This window comes from Poecilia latipinna, unplaced genomic scaffold, assembly GCF_001443285.1.
Source record: "Poecilia latipinna isolate Pla-1442-1.1 unplaced genomic scaffold, P_latipinna-1.0 Scaffold4601, whole genome shotgun sequence".
Lineage (NCBI taxonomy): Eukaryota > Metazoa > Chordata > Actinopteri > Cyprinodontiformes > Poeciliidae > Poecilia > Poecilia latipinna.
This window is the reverse complement of record NW_015117217.1, coordinates 1-13505: the sequence shown is the minus strand read 5'-3', so window position 1 is coordinate 13505 and position 13505 is coordinate 1. Positions and strand designations below refer to the sequence as shown.

The 13505-nt window shown below is 35.6% G+C and overlaps 6 gene segments (V, D, J or C); all 6 read right to left on the bottom strand.

Annotated features, from left to right (window-relative positions):
• Nucleotides 1–818: 818 nt before the first annotated feature.
• LOC106942845 (Ig heavy chain V region 6.96-like) lies at nt 819–1360 on the bottom strand. The segment is given in 2 exon segments: nt 819–1201; nt 1289–1360. Coding segments are annotated over 2 exon segments (363 nt in total).
• Nucleotides 1361–3516: 2156 nt separating this feature from the next.
• LOC106942844 (Ig heavy chain V region 6.96-like) lies at nt 3517–3983 on the bottom strand. The segment is given in 2 exon segments: nt 3517–3830; nt 3914–3983. Coding segments are annotated over 2 exon segments (363 nt in total).
• Nucleotides 3984–5049: 1066 nt separating this feature from the next.
• Nucleotides 5050–5519, bottom strand: LOC106942843 (Ig heavy chain V region 6.96-like). The segment is given in 2 exon segments: nt 5050–5363; nt 5445–5519. Coding segments are annotated over 2 exon segments (363 nt in total).
• Nucleotides 5520–7959: 2440 nt separating this feature from the next.
• LOC106942846 (Ig heavy chain V region 914-like) lies at nt 7960–8577 on the bottom strand. The segment is given in 2 exon segments: nt 7960–8411; nt 8514–8577. Coding segments are annotated over 2 exon segments (354 nt in total).
• A 983-nt stretch (nt 8578–9560) lies between these two features.
• LOC106942842 (Ig heavy chain V region 914-like) lies at nt 9561–10857 on the bottom strand. The segment is given in 3 exon segments: nt 9561–9672; nt 10401–10710; nt 10798–10857. Coding segments are annotated over 3 exon segments (468 nt in total).
• Nucleotides 10858–12521: 1664 nt separating this feature from the next.
• Nucleotides 12522–12966, bottom strand: LOC106942841 (Ig heavy chain V region 914-like). The segment is given in 2 exon segments: nt 12522–12838; nt 12918–12966. Coding segments are annotated over 2 exon segments (366 nt in total).
• Nucleotides 12967–13505: the final 539 nt, after the last annotated feature.

Genomic DNA, 13505 nt, shown 5'->3' with positions numbered 1-13505 from the left:
TATTGAAACCATTTGTTCATCTTCAAAGACATTCTGGCTCCACATATCTTCATAAACATTTTCCTTTCTCTATATCAGCTTATCTTTCATTTGTTTGACACAAACAACTCTCTGGTCATGCAAGTTCAAGGTCATAATAAACACACATGTAATATAATGATGATCAGAAACACTTCATTTATAATTTGTAGTTCAGGCTGTTGGTCTTTTTAGCATCTCACAGCAGCCTGGCAAACCCAGTTAAATAACAAAAATAAACATGTCTGTGTGAAGTGAGGCATATTCCATATCATGTGTATTTGGACACAAATTCACTAATAAATTGCTTTTAAATTTACCTACAAATAAGTGTAACAACCCAGTCTTTTTTTTTTCTTGTACATATAAATTAAATTTGCAATTCTACAATTTTTTCATGTGTTTTGTTGAAAGTTCATGTTTGTTGAAACAGAACTTAATCTTTATATTCTTGCAGTCTGAGGTCACTGCAGCAGTAATTCAAACAAATAACTTAAACATGGTTCTAAAACAACCAGTAAAACCTCCTGGATCTGCTCATTCTGGAAGGTTTAACTAACTAATTAAAGTTTATGCTCCTGTTATTGGTTAATTAATTAACAATATGTTATTATAATAGAGATTTGCTATGGTTAATTACACGCATTGTAACATTTGAATAATTAGACTATCAGTTATTATTCTACAATTTATAATGTAATAGGGGAAACAATTCTTTCCACCATGTTATTTTTAATCCATGTTTCTTTGATTAATATTACTTTGAAGAATTTTTAACAATAATATTGACACTAACAAGTTGAGCAGAAGGTCTGCAGAGGAAGTGGCAGATGGAGGAAGTTTTTGTATGAACCTCCTGCTTCCCTGTGTCACTGTGCCTCTCTAGCACAGTAATACACAGCTGTGTCCTCAGCTTTCAGCTGGTTCATCTTCAGATAGATTTTACTGTTGGAGTCATCTCTGGAGATGATGAATCTTCCCTGGACTGATTGGGAGTAAGATATTGGAGAACTGTAGGTGCCTATGTAGGCGATCCATTCCAGTCCTCTTCCAGGCGCCTGTCTGACCCAAGCCATGTAATAGCTGCTAAGCGTGAACCCAGAGGCCGTACAGGTCAGGGTGTGAGATTCTCCAGGTCTTTTAGTCACTGGTTCAGATTCTGTCAGAGTCTGACCACCAACACCTGCAAAAATATTAACACCTAACCCTGGGACTTTTTCGAGTCCCAGGCTATAACTAATTCCAACCTAATTTGACAAAAGATGTTCACCTGTCCAGCAGACAGCTAAGAGCAGCAGTGAAGTCCTGCAGTTCATCATGTTGAACTCTGTATCTTTTCTCTGCTGTTTCTCCGCTTCAGGGTGTTTAAAACATCATTAGTTCATCAGCTTTGCATGAACTGGTCCTCAGAGGGAGGAGATTGAATCATGTGATGTTTTGCTCGAATGGAAACAAGAAGTATACTGATTATACACACACACACACACACGCAGACACACAAATCCACAAACCTAATTAGTTTTGTTGTAGAATTAAGGTTTGCTGAAGAACTACCATCTTCATTATGAAATCTAAATAAAGACTTTGTTTTGGAGAAAAAGTTAAAAGTCCATTTAATGTTATTGATAGAGTTTTATTTTTAATTGGCTTTTTCATTGCCACAGTATTTAATAGTAATTCAGTTTTAAAATCAGCCGTTGTGTTGGAGCTCCTCTTCAAGTTCTAGCTCAAGTTTTTGAAACACTTGTTGAAAATTTTGAGCATCAAAAGCAACAAGTTAAAAACCAGCTGCTTCAGTTTAGTTTTATTACTTACACTTCTATCTTTTCCTTTCTGATATAAAAAAAATATGGAAGAGCTAAAAATTCTAATCATAAAAAGTAAGAAAAGATTTATTTGAAGACAAATATCAGTTCATGCAGTGAAACTTGAGGTCTAACAGATTAATGTTTATTGTTGCTGGAGGTTTTTGTACAGCTGCTCAACCAACTTCATTCACTGTGTCTGCCGAGCGCAGTAATAAACAGCTGAATCTTCAGTCTTCAGACTGTTCATCTGCAGATACAGCTGCTGTTTGTCGTTGTTTCTGGAGATGGTGAACCGGCCTTGAACTGATGCAGAGTATCACTGGCTGCTACCACTGGGCTGACTTACACCAGCAACCCACTCCAGTCCTTTCCCAGGAGCCTGTCTGATCCAGTGCATTATATAATCTGTGAATGTGAATCCTGAGGCGGTACCGGTCAGGGTGTGGGATTCTCCTGGTCTTTTAGTCACTGGTTCAGATTCTGTTAGAGTCTGAGCATGGCTTCCTATTATAAAAATTAAAGACGTAATTAATATGTTAGTAAGATAAAATAAAATATGTTCAAATAAATTCAGGGTAAATCATCACCTGTCCAAAAGACAGTTAAAAACAGCAGCCCTGTCCTGTAGTCCATCATGTTAACCTCAGTGTCTCTGTTGTCTGTAGGAACCTGCATAAATACAGCCGAGCTTTACATTAACTCCTCCTCACAGGAAGAAACGAGGCACTAAGAGAAATTTGAACATATGGATGAAAAACTATTGATCTAGAATCAGCATTTGTGTGACTTCTGCAGAATGATAGACAAAACTGTGTTGCTCAGTTGAACACAGGAAATTAAACATATTTATTTATTTTTCTTGACCGATTGAAGATTAGCTTGACTGGTATTATTTACAATTTTTGTTAGGTATTCTGACTTTATTTCTGCTGTTATTGATGATTATTCTCAAACCTTCCATGATCAACAAAAAACAAGGTTACAACAAGAACATTTTGAAATTAATCACAGTAACTGTCCATCTATTAAAACTGTAGACTCTTAAATGTTTAAGTCTTGCTAACATCAGTGATCTGAGGACACCTTCTGGTGAATGTTTGGTGATTTTGTTCATCTATAAATCTGGTTCGTGGATCAACAGTATAAGGGTGGACTTGTTTATTTATTTAGTAAAATTAAATAAGTTCTAGATAAAAACTGAAATCAATGTTCAGAAAACACTGCCAATATTTTCAGATTACTTTCAACAAAGATCAAAAGCTGTTTTTCTGTTCTTTTTATCCCTGCACCTACTGAATATTTTATAAGAGACAAATGCCTTTAGAGTTAGACATCTGTAAGTCATGATAATTAATATTGTATTTATGGCTAGTGTTCACTAGGTTGTGCTCAAAGAGAGAAGTCCTAACACCCTTATTTTGTGAAATATAATAAATAGATTAATTATGAAGTTATATAATTCATTTTGTATAAGTGCCTCACAGATGCACTCATATTTCTTCACATTAGATTGGATTTATGTTGTTAATGATAGGATAGAGATAATAATAATGTTTCATTCTTTACTTTGTCTCAGTGGTTCAGTGTAGTCGTTTTATCTCAGTACAGTAACAATCCCTCACAATTACATTGAAGACTTCCAGGCTTGAGGGGACTTGAGGTTTTTGTGCAGCTGCTGCATCACCTTCAGTCACTGTGCATCTCGAGCGCAGAAATAAACAGCAGAATCTTCAGTCTTCAGGCTGTTCATCTGCAGATACAGCTGCTGTTTGCCGTTGTCTCTGGAGATGGTGAACCTGCCTCGAACTGACTGAGAGTAGTATGTGTTGCCTCCACCATAATTGACAGCTGCAACCCACTCCAGTCCTTTCCCAGGAGCCTGTCTGACCCAATGCATCCAGTGGTCACTGAATGTGAATCCTGAGGCTGTACAGGTCAGTTTGTGTGAGTCTCCAGGTATTTTAACCACTGACTCAGATTCAATCAGACTCTGACCTTCAACACCTGCAAACCAAAGAAGCAAAACTGTAATTCTTATAATAAGAAAATTTCTCAGACAGATGAATGCTCTTTTAGTAATTCCTCACCCATAAAACAGAGGGCAACAATAAACAGTCCTGATCTGAGATCCATCATGTTTCAGAGTGGCTCTATGTTCTCCAAGAGCCGTTTCTCAGTAACTTAACTAAATCTGGAAGTTGAAGGTTTTGCATTGACTCCTCCTGCTGAGGAAATGAAACTCAGAGCTAAGAAGAGTTTAACAATTTTCTCACTTCTCTTTAGTATTTGATCCTTCTACAATTTGGTCATTAGAGATTAGATTTATATTCTTTACATACATGATTTCTTCATCACATTAATAAGTTATTTTTACTTTGTGTTATTTTTTTAATATCTGGCCTTTTTGTCATTATTTTTTGTGATAACTTTATTTTCTTTAAAGGAAGTCAGGTTGAGATGAGACTTTGTAAAAGAGATAATAGCAACATATTTTTTTTACAAATCGCCAGACAAATTATAATTACATAAAATAATCATTAATACATAAAAGGAAAGCAAAAAGCATTACAGAACACTGTGATGGATGGATGGATGGATGGATGGATGGATGGATGGATGGATGGATGGATGGATGGATGGATGGATGGATGGAAGGATGGATGGAAGGATGGATGGATGGATGGATATTTTGCAAATTAAATAAACTCCATGACTACAATATGTGTGACTGTTATTTAAAAAGGTGAGGGGAGTACTAGATACAAATTATTTTATCAATATTATGTTTTGGTTGTTTATTAATTCATTGCTTAAAAAACACATTGAGATGGGAGATTTTTCGATTTTGATTTTGTTGGATAACAACAAACCTCAGGTCAAAATTATTTTATAACTTTCTGGGTTTGTTAATATTGTGAAAGTGATTCAAATAAAACATCAAAATTATATTATGAACAAGAAGTTACTTGTGCTCAAACTTTTTTGTAATAATGGACATTTATTGACCTAATTTCTCTCACATACACCTTACATATAAACAAAATGGATCTTCTTGCAATCCGAATTCAGTCAGGTATGATCGAACACAAGCCTGTTATGCTTATTCTTATCTTTGTCTCAGTGTCAGATTGTTTACATTTACAGTCTTACACTGACAGATATTAAAAAACTCTGTCCAGATGAAGGCACTGAGGTTTTTGTACAGCTGCTGAACCGACTTCAGTCACTGTGACTCGCGAGCGCAGAAATAAACAGCTGAATCTTCTGTTCTCAGGCTGTTCATCTGCAGATACAGCTGCTGTCTGCCGTTGTCTCTGGAGATGGTGAAGCGGCCTTGAACTGACTGAGAGTAGTATGTGCTGCCACCGCCCGGGTGAATTAAAGCAAGCCACTCCAGTCCTTTTCCAGGAGCCTGTCTGACCCAGACCATCCAGCGGTCACTGAATGTGAATCCAGAGGCTGTGCAGGTCAGTCTGTGAGATTCTCCTGGTCTTTTTACTGCTGGTTCAGACTCTGTCAGAGTCTGACCATCAACACCTATAAAACAACAAATAAAGCACAGTTTTAGTTTGGTGATCATTCACCAAAGACAGATTAAGTTCTGTTAGCATTTCACACCCATCAGAGAGATGAATAAAAGGAGAAGTGCTGATCTGTAGTCCATCATGATCCAGTGTGCTACTTGTTGTCTGACGATGGTCATATATTCATGGCTGGAAGTGACTGAAGTTTTGCATTGACTCCTCCTGCAACAGAGGGAGCAACACAAGCTTGGACTGAACTATTAATATAATAGTTGCTATTATTACCATTTCATGCATTTTGACAGTTTTTTATCTTAACTGAATGAATCATTATCTTTCTGAAATCTAGTCATCGAAACTTTATTAATTATGCTGATAACTACGAGAAAAAATTAAAGAAAATTATCTGGCTGGTAAATTAAAGAAAAATAAGCAAAAATAGACTGCATAACAAAAGTTTCATATTTACATATACTTTAAAACATGTTGTAAAAAAAGAGGTTTGTTGTATTAGGTTTATAAATTTAGCTTTTAAAATTTCAACTCTCAACTTGCTTTTTCAGGATTATTTGAAAACTCCTATGTAAACCACTGGTTCAGTTGTGTTCATATTTGATCACCAGTACCAGTAACAATAAATAAGCTTAATAAGCAGCCATTAATAATGACATTTGCATATTAAATAAAATGCAATGTAAAGTTAAATTATAAGCATAGAGATTCTACTTCGTCTAAGTTGTTGAAATTTTTAAATGATACATTTATCGTAAAAAGAAAAACTATGACAGTATTATATCTGTCCATAAATACCTACAACAATGCATAAACTGGGCCACAAGCTTAAGCCAAACAAAATGTTTTCTTGTTTAACTGAATGATAAAAGCAACAGTCTCATCCTTTACTCCATTACTCCATAGACTTAAAAAAGACGGCATCGTTCTACAGAGATCAAAAGACTGGGAGTACATGAGTTTATTATCTTTATTATGACAACTTGCAGAAAACAAAATTCTCTAAAAGTCACAATTTAATTCCCCAGCAGATACTTAGGCATACCACCCTCAGAAATGGTTACATGTCTAAGTGTTGTTCCTCAAGAATAATTTTAAGGGTGCTGCATATTCTTTCAAGGTTATAAGACTGCTGTCATTTCTTCTCAAACTTTAAAAACATTTCCAAAAGTCTTTAATTGAAGTACACTAAAGATGACTATGTGTTAGAGAAAGTACTCTGTAAAGTAAAGAGATCACCTGTGAAATGAAAACAAAGATATAGAAATGTGTGTTCCTGGTATTATTAAGGTCTGAGGCCCCCTGGTGGTGACTTGCTCCAACATTTATTCTGATTCTCTGGGGTTTTTGTTCAGCTCCTCATATAGTCTGTGTCACTGTGGCTCTCTGTCTTGCACAGTAATACACAGCAGTGTCTTCTGGCTGCATGTTCTGTCCATTTAGAGTCACTCTACTGTTGGAGGAGTCTAAGTCGACACTAAACTTGCTTTGTAGCGAATCTTTGATAGCTGTGTCTCTACTGATCCACTCCAGTCCTTTTCCTGCAGGCTGTCTGATCCAGTGTGTGTAGTCTCTATCGATAGAATAAGAGACATGACAGGTGATGCTCACGCTTCTCCCAACCTGCACAGTCATGGAGGGCGGCTGGTTCAGCTGTTCACCTTTTAAACCTGCAAAGAAGGATTTACTGTGTGAGATTTTTAACACAGACAAATTGATGGTTGTAAATAATCCAGAAAGACTTACTTGATACAGAAACTAGGAGCAGAAGCAACAGGGTTGAGGAGAACATGATTGCTGCAGGTGCAGAGAGAACATCTGATCCTCTTTTAAGGTGTGTGAAGTGAACTCAAACAAGTCACATGATTTACATAAAAAGACAGCGGGAGGCGTTAACTTAAGTTTATCTGAGACAAAGACAAATCTCTGTTAGAACACAAACATGAACTCCTAACATCTACTAAATTAATGGGATACAAGGGAACATGGCATAACATATATATTTTTTCCCCTTTTCGGATGAGATTACATTGGTTAATCTCATTGCTATTATTTTATGTTTTAATCCACAAATGTGGAGAACAAACTGAACATCAAAAGATAACTAAGTGATAAAGGATTTATAAACAAAACTGGAAAAGTCAACAAATGAATGTCTGGTTTTGGTGAAAACAGTTTTGGTGGTTTAAGTCTATTTAATGTTTTGTGTTGCAATTGGCAATAGTTTTCATTATTCAAATGTTGAGTATTTTACCTTTATGGGTCCACTATGACACATTTCAGTAAATGTTTCTGCGCAAGATTTTATATTAAAACTTTTGATGATTATAAGTGTGCAAAAAAATCCTAAAATACATTCATATATTTAACAAAAATGTGTTAGTTGTAGAAGAAGTAGTAGTTTGTTGTTGTGAATTGGATTATCTTAATTAGCGTGCATGACTCATCTTCACAAAGAAAATTCATTTCTCTGTTATAATGTTAAGTTCACAACAATTTCCTCATATCATTGAAATTATATTTCCATTGAACTGATTAACAGAAAACATGTCACATTTTATTTATTAAATTCACATGGAAACAGTTGTATGTTTTGCATTTTTAATTATAGTTAAATTACTAAATAAATTCAAATACTTTCATGTATAAATATGTGCATTGTGGGATGCATTTCTCATTCATCTTTTTTCTGTTACAGATTCATATCAGGGGATTTTGTACAGCGACTGAACCGACTTCAGTCACTGTGGTCGCCGAGCACAAAAATAGACGGCAGAGTCTTCAGTCTTCAGACTGTTCATCTGCAGATACACCTGCTGTTTGCTGTTGTCTCTGGAGATGGTGAACCTTCCTCGAACTGACTCAGAGTAATATTTGCTTGTGACATCGATAGTTGAAACCCACTCCAGTCCTTTCCCAGGAGCCTGTCTTACCCAAGCCATCAAGTAGCTGCTGAATGTGAATCCAGAGCCTGTACAGGTCAGTTTGTGTGAGTCTCCAGGTCGTTTAACAGCTGGATCAGATTCTGTCAGAGACTGATTATCAACACCTGCAAGGAGAAGATAAGAGTTTGAAAAACTATCTGCATGTACAAACTGAAAATTGATCTAAACTGAGAAAATGTGGGGGAAAAAAAGCTTGAATATTTCACCTGCAAAGCAGATAGTTAAAAGGAGCAGCCCTGTCCTGTAGTCCATTCTGCTAAACAGGTTCCTGTTGTTCCTAGTCAGCCCACCTACAGTCAAATATATACAGTAGCTCTGGATGACATCCTGCACTGTACGGCTCCTCCTGATTGGACAAAGACTAAGCAGCATATTTGTTTTGTCATATTTGTAGTGTCATATTTGTCTACCTTGAATAAAACTTCTTCTTTTTATGTAAATTATTGGGTATTTGGATGCTATTCTTCAAATAAAATCTGTGAAAATCTTGTATTTATTTATATGAAAACAGTGCATGTCATATTACAATTCTTAAGGCCAACAAATAAAAAAAATTAAACGGATGTGTGACCAGAAATGAACAATAATCATTGGTTTAAAAACCAAACATCATGAATAGATTTATTTATTTAACAAATTTTTTGTTGTTTCATACAATAAATTTGGGTGACATACAATAAAGAAATACCATTGCTTCCAAAGAGACGCTGTTTCAAATAGGGAATATGTGAGAATGCCAATAAATAGTCAGCCTGACTGAAAATCTGAGAAGATATAAACTATTGACTGATAAGCTCAACACAAATACAATAAACACCAAAGAAAATCAGAGAGTAAATATATAATGCCATTGAGCTCATTTATTCACGTCTGCAACACGAAACAAATATGAGAAAACACAGATTATATCTGTTGAAAATATTCATCACTTCTTGAAAAGTAAATGACCAATTATAATGTTTTCTATTGATGCGTAGACTGAGCCGTTCTACGGTCAGCACTGCCACCATCTGGTGACAGAGAAAACATTCTCTCTTGTCCAGCCTCTCCACCTGCTTTTGCCACAGTAATACACAGCAGAGTCCTCTGGCCTTAAGCTAGACAGTTTCAGGTTCATCATGCTGTTGCTGTTGTCTCTGGTGATTTGTGTCCGACTTTGTAAAGTGCTCAAATAGTCTGTTCGTCTTGCATTATGATAAATACGTCCCATCCATTCCAGTAATTTTCCCACCGGCTGTCTGATCCAGTGCACATCATAGGACCCGAATGAGAAGCCGGATCCTCTGCAGGAGAGACTCAGAGTCTCTCCTGGCCTTTTCATCACTGCACTGGAGGGAATGGACTCCATTCTCTGACCTGTAGAACCTGGCAGGATTATGGAAACACAAGGAATTACACTGGTGAAATTGAGGATATTCTCCAGAGGATGTTCTTTAGGATCTTCTTCAGTTTTACAGAAGAGAATGAAAATGTAAATATTGTTTGGTGAAAGAAAATTTAGAAAGTGGAAGAACTCACAAGGCAGAGACAGAGCAAGCAGCAGAAGAATGAATGAACTATGTTGCTGTTCATTTCCTTCAGTGTTGTGGTGAGAAAATCTTTAAATGTTTTGTGTTTTGTTTGGATTTCATTACATCTCCTGCACAGTAACACAGACATATTAAGTACTAAATTAGACTAACTCTATCTCTTAATTCATGTCTGTACAAAAGAGATTAAATTAAACACAGTTTTGTTTTTCCTAAAAAAAACAAAACTGCTTATTATGAAAAACTGTTCTATGGAGAACATATACTTTATGATGATCACCATGCTTTTTCAAGCACCAAAAGTTTTCCTTATTTGTTCCTTCTTCCTCTCTCTCTCTCTTTGTGTGTCTCCACATTTAAACCAACATCTCAGATCCACATGGGTTTGTTGGCATTAGATTACATTTACATCCCTTAAAACATTTTACTTTAGTTGTTTATTCCTCTCCTTCTCTTAGTATATCTATTTACATGCAGCTATTATATCGTTGTCAGTGTCACAAAGGGGAAAAAAGCTCCGGGGACTTGAGGTTTTTGTGCAGCTGCTGAACCAACTTCAGTCACTGTGTCTCTCGAGCGCAGAAATAAACAGCAGAATCTTCTGTTCTCAGGCTGTTCATCTGCAGATACACCTGACTTCTGCTGTTGTCTCTGGAGATGGTGAACCGGCCTTGAACTGACTGGGAATGATATGTGTTGCCACCATCACCCCTGATATCAGCGAGCCACTCCGGTCCTTTCCCTGGACTCTGTCTTATCCAGGACATCCAGTAGTCACTAAATGTGAATCCAGAGGCTGTGCAGGTCAGTTTGTGGGATTCTCCAGGTCTTTTAACCACTGGACCTGATTCTATCAGACTCTGGCCATCGACACCTGTTAAACAATGGAGGCATGAAGTAAAGTTCTTGTTAGAAAACAGTTTCTGAAAGACAGAATAAAGCTCTGTCTGCATTTTCTCACCCATAAAGCAGATGATAAAGAGAAACATTACTGAGTTGTAGTCCATTTTGGTCCAGTGTGCTCTTTTGTCTCTGACAGTGTTTTTACAGCCGCACATATATGGCTGGGTTTAAAGATTTGCATTGACTCCTCCTGACAGGGAGGGAGAAGAAATAACACATAGATTTGTATGTGAAACTCATTCTATGACTGGATTTGCTGCAGCTCATATAGTTTCATGACTCTCTTTCTTTTTTTCACCCTAAAGTGGTCAATTGAGATTATTCTGCTGATGTTTTCTCTCACTGAAAGATGTCAGTGTTAATCAGCAGTCAGACCAAAAATGTGAGAGATGTAAGAGATTTAAAATAAAGTTTATTATTGGAAAACTCATTTCAAGACTTGAGTTTTCCCAGTTTAGGATGCTGGATTTTATGCATGTTTGATCAATGCTATATGAGTAATTATTTTTGAAAGACAATGTTTTCTAATTTTAGATAGTTTAGTCTAAAAGCAGCTGTCAGAATAATTAATGAGCATGTCCCCAGTTGACATATGAAACAAAGTAATATTATAATTGTCACACCTGCCTTTTTGTGTGTGTACATGTTTTAATATTTATCTACTGAAGAGTAAATTAAGAAAATGTTATTTCATTTAAAAATATCCTACTTAAAAAAACAATACATTTAGTTTTTTTTATAAAGTTTTGATCTTCATTTAATACCAATATCTTCAGCAATATATTTTAGAGATATTGTTAAATATATTGCTTAAAGACAGTAATGTCTTAAAGATATAGCTATTTCTTATATATCAAGCTTAAAGTCAAGAAAAAATTAAACCAAAACTGCAGTTAATGAATCTTTTTTGTAAGTTTTATTCTGACTATAGTCAATATATGTCAGTGTGATATAAACTTATAGATTAGTTAGTTATTCTAATATTAGAATAGCTGAACAAAAATGGGAAAAAATAATTCATGAAAATCTATAGTCCTATTGTTGTTTAGTCAACACTGCCACCATCTGGTCATTGAGGAAATATTTTTCAGTGCAGGTTTTGTTCTGTCTCTCCACCTACTTTATTACTTTGCTTATGTGGCATAGAAATATACAAAAGAGTCATTAGCACTTAAAAAGTCAGTGTAAAATACATCATGCTGTTGCTGCTCTCTCTGATTTGTATTTTAAACCTGTTACAATAACTTGTCCCACTTCCCTCTGTGAACATATATCCCACAGTTTGTCTGATCCAGTTTATTTGACAGCATCCAAATGAGACGTCAGATTCTTTACTGAAAATCACATGCTTAGAGTACAAAGCTGCACTTCTTTGTACTGGAGTTTTTTAAATATAAATTATAAATATTTTGTGCTAAATATGTAAGGAGCTTAAACAGATAAAGCAATGTATGATTTATGCATGATAAAATTCTTAAGTTAGATACATTAACCAGTTGTTAGAATTGAAACATCATCTTACACTTTACCTTTTCTTTACTTATTTTACAAAAAAAGCTGATTTTGAAACATTCGTATTCATTATGTTAAATGTTTTGCACCTTATGCAAAAGTCATAGCTTTTGCATTGAAGCTTATTTTTAAAATGATATATTTTAAAATAAAAAACATAAACTAAAGAACTGTCGGTTTTACAGACAAGTCTAACAAAGAAAATAAAACAATCCACTAGATAACTTTGAGTGGATTGAGGTTTTTGTACAGCTGCTTAAACAACTTCAGTCACTGTGTGTCTCGAGCGCAGTAATAAACAGCAGAATCTTCTGTTCTCAGGTTGTTCATCTGCAGATACAGCTGATCTCTTCCATTGTCTCTGGAGATGGTGAACCTGCCCTGGACTGACTGTGAGTAGTACTTGCTACTACCACTGCCACTGCTGATAAAAGCGATCCACTCCGGTCCTTTTCCAGGAGCCTGTCTGATCCAGGCCATCCAGTAGCTGCTGAATGTGAAACCAGAGGCTGTGCAGGTCAGTTTGTGAGATTCTCCTGGTCTTTTTGCTGCTGGTTCAGATTCTGTCAGAGTCTGACAATAAATGCCTGTGAAGCAGAAACATATAGTCATTGCAAGAAAATAGTTTGTCAAAAGCAGATTAAACTTCTGTCTGCAATTTCTTACCTGTAAAGGAGATGATAAAAATCAACAACCCAGATTTGTAGTCCATCATGTTTCAGTGATTCTTGCTGTCTGACAGCATTTCCACAGTCCCACTAATAAAGCTGGAAAACACAAAGTTTTGCATTGACTCCTCCTAGCAGGGAGGGGGGGAGTTCAAACTCAGATTTAAGAGGTAAACACATTTTCTAAACAATCTGACACATCTTTCATGGTGGAATTTAGTTATCACTCTGAAAATACATAATTAAGTTAATAATAGGAATGCATCTTTTGCAATGGCAAATTAATTTTATTTACGTATTTTTTATTTTTTATTTTTTTGCTTTCAGTCAGGTCACTAAAATCGATGCTAGTCAACCTGACAAAATGGCATGTCATGAATCTTTATTATTTCATCTTTAACATTTCTGTTTCATAATGAAACTATTCTTATAATTGTTGACCAGCTTTTTGCGTGCTTGTACTGATATTTTTCACAATTTATCTTTGCAGTGGGTATATTTCTTTTTCACACGATTGTTCATGTTTCATCAAAAATAAAGGTCTTCATAGAGGAGAAGCAAAACACAAATATATATATATATATAT